This window comes from Scyliorhinus torazame, chromosome 2 (genome assembly GCF_047496885.1).
Source record: "Scyliorhinus torazame isolate Kashiwa2021f chromosome 2, sScyTor2.1, whole genome shotgun sequence".
NCBI lineage: Eukaryota > Metazoa > Chordata > Chondrichthyes > Carcharhiniformes > Scyliorhinidae > Scyliorhinus > Scyliorhinus torazame.
In genome coordinates this window covers 49369580-49382786 of record NC_092708.1, presented here as the reverse complement: position 1 = coordinate 49382786, position 13207 = coordinate 49369580, and the positions used below count along the sequence as shown (strand labels likewise).

General features: G+C 40.4%; 1 protein-coding gene across 4 annotated transcripts in view; it reads left to right on the top strand.

The window, feature by feature from the left end:
- The window catches only part of mbd5 (methyl-CpG binding domain protein 5), a 433408-nt gene that overhangs the window by 350729 nt on the left and 69472 nt on the right, over positions 1-13207 (top strand). For 3 of the 4 annotated variants that reach the window (XM_072471331.1, XM_072471358.1, XM_072471340.1), the window contains one exon: positions 1824-3056. In XM_072471331.1, coding sequence (XP_072327432.1) covers positions 1824-3056 — 1233 coding nt within the window. The remainder of the gene's footprint in view (positions 1-1823; positions 3057-13207) is intronic. The other variant, XM_072471349.1, reaches the window with a different exon arrangement.

Genomic DNA, 13207 nt, shown 5'->3' with positions numbered 1-13207 from the left:
CTTGTGGTTGACTACCTGTTGAAGTTAATGGTACAATTTATTGCAATGTACCACTATGTGAACACATTAGTTTGTACTGCAGTGTTTTTTTACACATTCATTGTTTTAAGATCCTTACAGTGCCACAATTATGGTGCCTTTTTCTGTAACTAATTCTACATCCACTGGCTCGTTTTGGTGTTGAGAGTATTCGCTTGGTTATCATAAAAGGATGGAAAATGAACACGTACGGAGTTTTATGGATGATGCCTAAATCTCCCTATCACCCCAAGGAACTGGTTTCAAAAGTATCTGAAAATGATGGAAATATATTTTTTGTCAGAGGAATTAATATTAACAGTCTAAATGGATCTGCTTTTCAATTTTAGATTTAATACCCATGGGTTCATAACACAAAACTTCAAATTTATCTGTTTGAACTTTAAGAGAAAACATTTTTGTTGCAGTTTTTCATTTTTGGACTGTTTTGATCAAAAATCGGAGCCTCATTTCACTTTTTCTTCGTGGCTGTGCTGACTTAATCAACAAGTAATTGAGTTGCACTGGCAGGGTGTTCCTAGGTGCTGTCATGGGCTTCTGCTGAGTTAACTGATGCCTGTTGGGGATTCAGGAGGAATGCGGGAACTGGTCTTGTCACCCTTGGTTAGCGAGGCAAAATCAGTCCGGTTTCGAGCTGCCAGTGGCTATCCAGAGATGCATGTTATAGAAGTATTCCTGATTCTCTCCATCGTGACTCACTCTACCAAGCTGCTTGTTAAGCTGGACCCCACCAAGGAGGGAAATGTTGAAAGAAAACGATCAGGTCTGCAAATTCACCAAAGTTCTGTCGATGCTGTGCTTTGAATTTGCAATGGGACATCGAAGTGAGCAATTGCCTTGGTTCGGACATGGAAGGATAAGGCAGAACACAACAAGATAAGCAATACTTGGATTTATATCAGAAATAGGAACAGGAATAGGCCATTCGATCTCTCAAGCTCGGCCCACCATTCACTATGATCATGGCTGATGCAACAATGCATTCTGTATTTTGACTTTAGGTACTCCGTCGAATGATTCTTTTATTTTCACAAAAGAATTTTGTCTCGCCTGTAATACTAACGTTTAAGCATCATATTAGCCAAGAAATATAATTGAAGGTTACTTGTGCATTATATAAATAATATTCTTAAATTATAATTGTAATACATATGTAGAAATCTCTTGCTTATTGCAAAAGCTGTAAACATCATCATGGTTTGAACATCCAAAGAATCATGGAATGGTTACAGTACAGAGAGAAGGCATTCAACCTGTTGTGTCTATGCTGGCCCGCAGCGAGAGAATCTCGGCTAGTCCCACTCCCCAGCCATTTCCCTATAGCCTAGCAATCTTTTCTCACCAGGTGCCGATTCAATTCCCCTTTAAAAGCCACAATGGAATCTTTCTCCACCATCCTCGTAGTCAGTGTATTAAAGTACTAATGCAGATATGTTCTAATTCTGCAATGCGGTAGTAGGGTGAATTGCATCTGGTGAAAAACGGGGCAAAGTGAACCTGCAGACTTTATTAATCTCCTGGGCCAGTAGGATAAATTATTGAAGAAAAACTGCAATGTTTATGAAGAAGTTAGTCCAACCATATCTTCAGTTGTCTGAACCATTTTGCAAGAATGGCTGTTCAGAAATATTTTTTATGCTTTCTTCCTCTTGAAATACTTTATTCTGTTTGATGTGTAGCTTTAGTTAGCTTAGTGCAATTTAAAAATAGTTTTACACAATGCATGTCCTGATAAATTACAGAAAAGCAAAATAATGCTGCAATTTTCTAATTTCTTCCTGCAGGTGAGTCCAGCACAAAATGTCTCGCTTTCAAATGCTCCAGTAAACTCCCACCCAGGAACGATATTGCTATCTGAGGGATCCCAAACTGCTCTTCCCCCCTTCCATGATCTGTCTGGTAGCCAACATCGAATAGAACTGGCTCAAGGTCAGCAAGGCAGAGAAGAGGTCCCGACTGTGGGTCCCCACGACCCTTCTGTTGATGCTATATATAAAGCCGTGGTGGATGCTGCAAGCAAAGGAATGCAGGTAGTGATCACTACAGCGATGAGTAGTACTTCACAAATGAGTCCAATCCCAGCCCTGAGTGCCATGAGTGCCTTTACTGCTTCCATTGCAAACCCTGTGAATCTTTCAAATGCTGTCAATGCAGTGATTCATGGGAAAAGACTTTCCAGCATGGAGATTGACAGCCGGATCAACAGTCAAAACATCCTCGCAAATAGGCATGCCAGAGGAGTGAAGTTGAGGAAAAATTCTGAACAAGCAAAAATTGCTCCAGATGCGGAAGGATTCGAGTACTTCAAATCACCAGGTCGCATCACTCCTAAAAAACAGTGGGAAACTGAGCAACTTGCAGTTGGTGATGCAACAGTGTGGAAATGTGAGAAATTTCTAGAACACTCTGGGCAGATAAATCATAGTCCTTCAGCAGAAAGGATACCTTCTTTCCACGGGGAACAGACTGATGCAGTATTACAGCAGAAAAACTGTCACTTGGATAAACGATTTCTTGAGGACAGCTTTCGGTTTAATAGTCAAAAAAGACACATTGTTAAAATTAAAGAAAGACTAGAGAACACTTTGGAAAGATGCACACACCTCAATGGAAATCGGTCTCAACAGAACAGGAACTTTGGTGAGTTGTTAACAGCCCCCAAACAGGAACTTGCCATAGAGGAGCAATCTCCAAGTTCCTCGGCCAGTTTGGAGGGGATGCCAGGTTCCTTGGCGCATGACTATATTCCGTACAATGGAGATTATAATTCAGAAACCATAAATGGATGTGCCCCAAGTCCTTCAGATACTAAAAGCATCAGCAGTGATGATGATTTGAAAATTCCAGATTCTCCATCTAACGAGTTAATACACTATAGACCAAGGACGTTTAATGTTGGTGACTTAGTCTGGGGTCAATTAAAAGGATTTCCTTCATGGCCTGGGAAATTGGTGAGGGAAGGCGAAGTACACAATTCCTGTCAGCAAAACTCTGAAGAGGGAAAGGTAAATAATACAGTAAGCATCTGTTTTTGATCTCAGTTTTCATTGTGGTATGTGATGAGAATAAGTTAACCTGTGATATAGCCTATTTATTTTCATGTTCTGTTTTCAGTAACAATGCAAGCCAATTGACTTCTAACTTGAAATACGAATACTGCTGATATAAAACCTTTTCTTTTAGAATCAGGCTTATTGATTCTTTTACTGAATTCTTTTACATCGAGAATAATAAGTAGTTGAAAGGTTTTTAATACCCTAAACTAATCATGTGGTTGACCAATATCAGCAAACACCACCACTCTGCCTGCTTCAGGGGAGGCAGTGGCGTCGTCGCTGGGCTGCTAATGCAGAGACCCTGAGTAATGTTCTGGGGACCCTTGTTCGAATCCCATCACGGCAGATGGTGAAATTTGAATTCAATAAAAGAAAATCTGGAATTAAAAGTCTAATGATGAATATGAAACCATTGTTGATTGTCGTAAAAACACATCTGATTCACTCATGTCCTTTCGGGAAGGAAAGCTGTCATCCTTACCTGGTCTGACCTATATCTGACTCCAGATCCACAGCAGTACGGTTAACTCCTAAATGTCTCAGGGATGGGTAATAAATGCTGGCCTGACCAGCAATGCCCACACCCATGAACAAATAAAGAAAACAGCTTGGACCAGCTAAATTTAATGTCAGTAATTGTTCTTTAGCATAAAGCAAATACAAGTTTTAGTAATTTCATTTTATATTTTTCTTACTGTTACATGCCAAACATTAAAGAACAATGAAACTTGCAATTATTTCAAAACTTTAATTTAGTAACTTGTCTCCAGCACTTCACAGAAGCGAAACCGAAAGAAAGTAGTAAAAATTTCAAAGAATGATTAAAAGCTAGTTGAAAATAATACGTTGAAAAGGGGAAAAGTATTTTTTTTGAAGGGAACTCTGAAGAACAGGACCAAAACTGCCAAGTGCTCTGCCAGCGGTGATGGAGTGGAGGTGGCACAGGGAGCAGGAGACAGTGGACTGAAGAGCACAGATGTTGAACATAGAAAAATACAGCACAGAACAGGCCCTTCGGCCCACGATGTTGTGCCGAACCTTTGTCCTAGATTAATCATAGATTATCATTGAATTTACAGTGCAGAAGGAGGCCATTCGGCCCTTTGAGTCTGCACCGGCTCTTGGAAAGAGCACCCTACCCAAACTCAACACTTCCACCCAACACCAAGGGCAATTTGGACATTAAGGGCAATTTATCATTGGCCAATTCACCTAACCCGCACATCTTTGGACTGTGGGAGGAAACCGGAGCACCCAGAGGAAACCCACGCAGACACTGGGAGGACGTGCAGACTCCGCACAGACAGTGACCCAAGCCGGAATCGAACCTGGGACCCTGGAACTGTGAAGCAATTGTGCTATCCACAATGCTACCGTGCTGCCCTTGAGAACAAATAAATCTACACTATCATTTTACTGTAATCCATGTACCTATCCAATCCAATAGCTGCTTGAAGGAAGAACATTTGAGAAGAACATTTAAATGAGAAAAAGGAGAGGACTTGGAATGAAAGCTTACAGTGCGCCCAGGTTACACTGCCGGGCTGGGTGGAGAAGCCATTGCTGTTCATGTGCGAGCTTCATTAGAGTTTTTAAAAATATATTATTATTCAACTATTTTCAATTTATACATAACACAAAACTGAAACACCAATCCAAATGAAAGCTCCCCACTTCTACCTACCTCTCTCCCAGATCCTAGCCCCACCCCTCCAAAAACACCTAACCCCTTCCTATTCCCCATCCCTTTAGCATATAACGGTGGTTCACTCTTTGAAATACACAATAAACGGCTAACATCTTCGGTAGAACATCAAGTCTGCACCAACCTTCCAAAAGAACACCTTACCTATGTTCGCTCCGTTTCCCGTCCCTGCGACCCACCTAACCTTTAAACACTAAGGGGCATTAGCAAAACCAATCCACCTAACCTGCACACCTTTGGACAGTGGAAGAAAACCGAACCGCCAGAGGACACCCAAGAAGACACGGGGCGAATGTGCAAACTCCATACAGACAATCACCCAAGGTCGGGTTTCTGGTGCTGAGACAGCAGTGCTAGCCACTGTGGTGCCCTAATTGTCCTTGAAAGTGGTGATGAGCCACCTTCTTGAACTGCTGCAGACCATACGTTATAGGTACACCCAGAGTGCTATCAGGGACCCAGAGTGCTGTCAGAGAGGGAGTTCAGGATTTTGTCTGCACGACAATGAGAAACTTTCTATATAGGAGGATCATGAAGTAATGAGCATGAGGAGGATGGGTGGGCAACCATATCAAATGCCACAGAAAGCACAAGTCAGTAAAAATGCACTACGATCACAGTTAGGGACTGTGATGACTTGACCCAGCACAGTCTAATTGCTATCAGCAGGCCTGGGTCGACAGAAATCAAACGGGTAATTGTGTGAGAGGTGAACGTGGAGCTGGATTGTATTCAGGAGTTAGGAAGGGAAATAAAGAACACATATGGACCTATAGTTGGAAAGGTCAGAGAGAAACTTTTTGAGAATTGTCAATCTTTGGTGGGAAAAAATAGTGTCTGTACAAAGGGAACCATAAACAATTTCAGAAAGACAAGTGGCAATAGGTGAGTGGATTGGAATTGGATTAGAGTCTGGAGTCTATCTCCAGCATTTTTGAAGTGAAGTTTGATAGATTAATTGAGAATGGGATGTGGTACATATGCATTCTAAAAGGTGTTCAATAATGTACCTTACACAAAGCTTGTCAGAAAAATTCAGTTGCGTGGTGTAAGAGGAAACGTACCATGGATAGACAATTGGGTGACTGATTAAAACTAAAGATTTGGGCTAAACGACTACTGTTCATATTAAGAGAGAGTTGGGAGTGGTGCATCATTCTGCTCCCCCCCCCCCCCCCCCCCCCGGTGTGTGTGTGTATGTGTGTGTACATATAGATATGATTTAGATATCAGTATAGATAGTAGAATGTGCAATTCCTGGTGCCCTGTATGCTCAAGCCTGATGCCCCCACATCTGAGGGTGCAATGGTGGGAATTATACCGGGGAAATGGTTGCGGTGAGAAAATGTGAATAGAGTATTGAGGAGGAAAGCAGGAGAGGCAGAGTAAAGAGAGTCATTGCATATGTTGATAAAATAGTCGGGCCATGACATGTGGTAGGCCAGAGGAGAGAAAATTACAGCTGATAAAACTGTAGAATTCCCTTTCAGGTGAGACTGTGAATGGAAAATGTGGATGGTGAATTGAGGGCATTGAAATCCGAAGCAACCTTGTTAACTAATGTTCAGCTGGAACGGGTTAGGTCTTGTGATGGTGAAACCAAGGGAATAACTATGGATGTTTTGGGGGGGAAATCGATATGTAGGATGAAGACAGGAGGGCAGGAAGATTGGAAGAGAGCAGTTATTTAACTTGGGAGCATACGGTAGAAGAAGAGTAAAGTGCATTTGGGTTTTTTGTCGGCACAAAGGCAAATAATTATCAATAAATAACTATTCATTGTATTTCAAGGTACAAGACTTTCTGTAGTTATAAACTACCATCTTTTTTCTCTATTTTCATTCTCAGATATGTTTCAAATAAATTGAACTTTTGAGTAGAACCTTGTCATAGAGCTGCAGAGTTATTTATGGCACAGAAGGAAGTCATTTCGCCCATCTAATCCATGCTGGCTTCCAACAAAGCAATCCAATCTGTCGCACACCCCTGCTCGATCTCTGTAGCCCTGCAAGTTTATTTCTGTCAAGTGCCCATTTAATTTCCTTTTGAAATCATTGATTATTCCCCCTTCCACTGCCCTCATGGACAGCAGGTTCCAGGTCATTGCCACTTGCTGTGTAAAAACATTCCTCTTCACATTCTTCCATATCTCCTGCACAAAACCTTAAATCTGTGCCCCTTCGTCTTTGTGCCTTCAGCTAATTAGGAAGATTTTTTTCCTTTTCTACCTCATCGAATCCTGTCATAATATTACACACCTCCATCAAATTCCCTCAATCTCCCTAGATTCCATATGCTTTGAAATGAAATGAAATGAAAATCGCTTATTGTCACAAGTAGGCTTCAAATGAAGTTACTGTGAAAAGCCCCAAGTCGCCACATTCCGGCGCCTGTTCGGGGAGGCTGTTACGGGAATCGAACCGTGCTGCTGGCCTGCCTTGGTTGCTTTCAAAGCCAGCGATTTAGCCCTGTGCTCAGGTAGCTTTGGTAGCTACTCCCTCAATATTACCTGCCACCTGTGCATATACTCACCTATGCATTTACCCCCAAGTTCCTCTGTTGCTGTGCACTTTTTAAAATTGTGCTATTGTCTATATTGCCTCTCCATATTCCTTCTGCCAAAATGAATTCACCTTGCATTTCTCTGTATTAAATGCCATCTTCCATTTTTCTGCCCATTCTGTTAGCCCAACCCCTATTGCAGACTAGTCATCTCATCATCTCACCCTCACTGCCACTGCCAAGTTTGATATCATTTGCAAATTTTGAAATTTTACTCCGTATTCCAAGGAAATATGTAATGATTTTTGTGAACTTTAATAGGTGTGATCATAACATTTGACTTATGTAAATTTTGCATACATTTTGTGTAATTTTTTATTAACTTTTTTAACATTGCAAAAATGTGATGAAATTGCATATAGAATGTATTGCTTTCCAAATACATTTAAACTTAAGTGAAATGTTATTTATTTCAATTTGCACGCAGTTAAAATTATGCATTACACATATATGGTACCACAGTGGGTAGCACTGTTGCTTCACAGCTCCAGGGTCCCTGGTTCGATGCAGAGTCTACGCGTTCTCCCCGTGTCTGCGTGGGTTTCCTCCAGGTGCTCATTAGTAGTAATTACTGCAATCACCTTTTGTTCTTCAAATGGTTAAAAATTGTAACTTAAATTGCAGCTATTTGTTTTGTTGAACTTAATTGAAGAACACGATGACCGGGAATTATGGTCAAAATTCTTCTAGTTTTCAGATTGTTTTTGCATAGGTTCAAGCTGCTTTGCATATTGCTAAATGTAAAATCTCCCATTGGGCAGCATTTTTTCAAAAAACAGATTTTGCATTGGAAAAAAAATCCTTGATGTATTTCAGACTGCGGATCCCACCTCTGTAACAAAACCCAACTCCATCCCTGTCTCAGCTCATATACTGCTGAAATCATTACTCATGCTTTTGTTATCTCGGGACTTGATTATTCGAACCCACTCCTGGCTGGCACCCCATGAAATACCTAAACTTGAGCTGATCCAGAATTTGTGCTTGTGTCCTAATTCTCACAATTTTAAACACCTCATTATTGTTTTCTAATCCCTCCATCGTCTCTTCCCAATCTCTGTAATCTCCTCCAGCCAAATGACGCTCCAAGTTTTCTGTGCTCCTCTACCTCTAGCCTCTTGACGATCCCTGATTTCAATCACACAACTGTTTATGGCCATGCCTTTAGTTGTCAAGGCCCAAAGTTCTGGAATTCCCTCCCTATGCCTCTCTGCCTCTTTTCCTTCAACCTGCTTCTTTGAGCATGTTTCAGGATGTCTGTCCTAATATTTCCTCATGTGACATGGTGTCAAACATTGTCAGATAATGCTGCTGTGAAGTGCTTTGAGACAATTTACAATGTTAAAGTGCAATTTTCATTAATACAACTGTAAATGTGTTTACCATACAAGATACATGTTTTTAATCTTGCCCACCTGTGAATAACATCGTTTTAAATAACTAAAATTGCTTGGGGAAAGAAACGTTTTTAAAATTACATTGCTGTCAGTTTTTTAGTATTTTACTTATGTTTGAAAGTTTTTAAAATGTGCCCTTTAGTGTCTTTGCGCCTTAAAAAATGTTTAACATTAAGAACTTCATCAAAGGCTGTAAACAGATGCAATTGGTAGAAGCAGTGGTGATAAATTTGATCTGGGATTGGACCACCTTGGAGCACAATGATTTTTAAACGAGCTAAAATAACATACTATATGTGCACTGAACAGATAAAGGAAAAACTGCAAATATTGGAAATGTGAAATGAAATAGAGAAAATGCTGGAAAAAGACACAGCAGATTGGCAAGCAAATGCAAAGAGAAACAAACGATTCATATTCCTGTTGACGGGCGACACATCCAATAGGATGATTTCTAAAAAGATGATTCTCCTGGAAGAAGAACATTTTACTGTAGTTCATTTCAAACAGTAATGCATTATGCTTGGATTTAATTTGTTCAAACTTCAATTTTTTTAGTCAAGAACATTCTAAGTCTTAAAATTGTGGCCCCATAAGGAAACATAACACATTATTTTGGATTTAGAAGTGTTATGAACAGTGAACAACCGAGCAGAAGAATTTTGGTGTGTAGATGTAATCATGACTGATTTACTAACAGTGTGCTGACAATTTCTAAGCAAACAAAAAATACTTTCTGTATGACTCATTTCACCTGATCCAACATAGAGTTCCAAAGCTGTGCTTTCAATTTTTGAAAGGTCTTGATCCAAGCATAGAACTTCTTGTCAAACTGGTTTATGCATTTATCAGGGTTCAACTGTATTGTTCTTCAAATATTGTTCTGCTAAACTTCTGTTACTTCAACTGGTAGTCTGCAATGATTAAATATTGGTCGTTAACATGTGGGTTGCAATTCTGCGGGCATTAACCTGTTTTTCCCAGAATGAATATCAACTGTATGGTTGTGTCCTTTATTGAGAAAACTCAGATGGTGAGCACACTTCCCTGTTTAAGTTATGGCTGCTCAGCAAACAAATTACTAGGCATATGCTAATTACAGTGAATATTGATTATACTGAAAGCATATTACTGCTCAAGTCCTAACATTCTTCTGACACTCTTCCCAATAGGAAGTTTAGATGGTTGCGATTGTTTTTGGGTTTTTGTACACTTGACTTTGAAGCAAATTGTGTGATGTAGTGAAAGCGTTTGCAGACTAACTAACAGACCGTGATTTGAACATTTTTTCCATGGCAGTAAACCATCTTTATGCTGGGTTGTTCGCCCTTGGTGACGGAAGAGTTCTTTGGGTTTTCACTGCCCATATGATGGGGTGTGAGTGGGGGTCTCACACAGCAATTAGATGGCAGTATCCCCATTGAATATCAGTCCACAATTTAGAACTGGAACTCTGCTTGCTGGGACTGTTTGGTGTTGGTTTGAATCCCTAACTTACAGGTGGGAATTGTATCTGTAAACCCATCTCCCGTTGTGCTATCAAAGTTAGTTATATATAAGGGCAACAAGAGGTTATTGATCATGTAATGCATCTGTTTCAGAAACGGCCAGCACTTACCTGCAGGAGTTATTACTTCAGTCTGCACCTTACTTCCAATACATTATGGGTCCTATGGAAGCCAAACATTTCGATTATTATGACAATACATGCTTAATGGTGGCATGAAAGGTTTAGCATTATAATATCTAATATCTCCATCATTATAATAATTTCTGTCACAAAGATTTATTGTATTGTAATTGGTTATCTCCAAACAAGTTCCACACTGCCACAAAATGGATGTGGTCAGTAAAGTCCTAAAGCACATTCGAAACCATTCTGGAAATCCACGAGTTTTCTGTTAAAATTCATAAGAAATTAATCTATGCCTAACCCAAGTTTGAATACTCTTTAAATTAGCAGTTCCATTGATATATTATGCAACTGCTATATTAAGTTAGCAGTATTTGTGCAAGGGCTTTTGAATCCAAAAACTGAGCTTCTTTTGAAGCTCCCCTACTATTCATGTCCCCTGATGTAGAAGCATAGAAAAGTAACAAAAAGAAACACCATTCAACCCGTCGTATCTGCACCGACATAAAAGAGAAAAAATAAACTAGCCACTCATTTTAATTCCACTTTACTGCACTTGACCTGTAGCCCGCAGATCCAAGAACATTTTTAATGAGTTGAGCGTTTCAGCTTCAACCACCAACTTCGGTAGTGAATTACAGATGTCCATCATCCTCTGGGTGAAAATTATTTTCATGTCTGTTCTAATCATTTTACCAATCAATTTAAATCGATGCCTCCTGATATGGTAATTGGTCCCTCAGCTAGGGAAACAAATCTTTTCTGCCTATTGTAGTTAGGCCCCTCATAAGTTTGTGCACCTCATTTAGGTCAGCTGTTCTAAGGAAGACAACTCTAGCATATCCAATCTCTTTTCACAGCTGCAATTTTCAAGCCATGTCAACATTCTTGTAAATCTCTGCAGTGTCTCCAGAGCAGTTGTGGCAACCAGAGCTGTATCAAATTCCAGCTGTAGACTAAACAGCATTTAATACCTTCCCACCATCACATCTCTGCTTTTCTATTCAATAGCCCAATAAAGGAAAGAATTCCATCTGCTTTCTTGACGATCTTGTCCACCTGCCCTCCCATCTTCAAGGACCTGTGGCTACACACTCCAAAGTGTCTCACTTCCTCAATCCCTCTCAATATCTTCAGTTACGGATACCTGGCCAGCCCTCAACAATGGCTAAGATACTGAACCAGGCACGTAATACGGGGCCACTGTCCATGTGGAGTTTGCGCATTCTTCCCTTCTGCTGGGCCTCATCCCCACAACCCAAAGATGTGCAGGGTACGTGGATTGGCCACGGTAAGCTGCCCCTTAATTGGGGGGGAAAAAATTGGGTACTTAAAATTTTTTTTTTAAGTTTAAGGCTGTGCAGAAAGATCGATTTGGTCCAGGAGTGATAATATAAGAAGTAAGGCTTGGTTATTTTATAAACCAATTTGATTAAAGCAAAAGGAAAGAAAACAATATTTATTTTTACTTCAGCTCTAACTAAAGATTATAGCAGTTTCTTAACCTTAACATACCAGTTCCCATTAAGCAACACTGTGCATGAACATACAGCTCTTGTTCCAATGTCACAGATAAAAGCAAAAAATTGAATTCACAAAGCACTTGTTTCTTCTGTTGGGACATTTGTTCAGAATCTCTTTTCAAAATCTGCCTCAGTGGCAACTTACATGACTTCTCTGCTTGGTTTCCACAGCCTTCTGCCTCAAAACAACATTTCCTAACTCAAAACTCCTCAAACAAAGGCTTTCCCCTGAAGTGGCCAGAATTTATAATAATAATCTTTATTGTCACAAGTCGGCTTACATTAACACTGTAATTAAGTTACTGTGTAAAGCCCCTTGTCGCCACATTCCGGCGCCTGTTCGACTACACAGAGAGAGAATTCAGAATATCCAATTCACCGAACAGCATGTCTTTTGGGACTTGAGAGGGTACCGGAGCACCTTGAGGAACCCACGGAGATACAGGGAGAATGTGCAGACTCCACACAGATAGCGACCCAAGCCGGGAATCGAACCTGGGACCGTGGAGCTGTGAAGCAACAGTGCTACCCACTGTGCTACCATGCCGAATCTGTTATTATTTTGGCTGATTGTCCACCCCTGTTTGTACAAAAGAACAGAGCTATACTATCTATGTGCAACAAGCCTTCCATTGATGGATAAATCGGTCATCAGACTCTGTGATGGACTGATGGCTTGGTGAAACAACGTTGTCGCAAATGACAATGGGTCGTGAGTGGATCATCCTGGCTGAACTGGGACATCTTGTTTATTCCCACGAATGAGATTAAGTATGAATAAGACAAGATAACTCAGGCTGTGGGAGTATCCATCTGACTGCTGCTAACAGTATTTTCCTTCAGTCTGCTTAACCCCTAAATTGCCTGCTACATCTTGGACCCCATTTCTGGACCTAAGTTCCTAATATCTCCCCACCATGACACTTCCCATTTATTAAGCATTCCCTTGCTTTGTTTGCCCTCCTCAAATTCATTACCTCAAACTTTTCTGGATTGAATTCCATTTACTACTTCGTTGTCCCTTCAATCAAGCCATTGATGTCATCCTGATGTTGACAGCTAGCCTCTTCGCTATCAATTCACTTTCACTTTTTGTATTATCTGAAAATTTCCCAATCATGTCTCATGCATTTAAGTCTGAATCATTAATGTATACAACAAACAACAAAGGCCCAAGACTGAGCCCTGTGGAACACCATTGGAAACGGTTTTCCATTCACAAAAACATTAATTGACCACCCTTTGTTTCCGGTCACTGAGCCGATTCTAGATGTAAGCTGCCACCTTCCCCT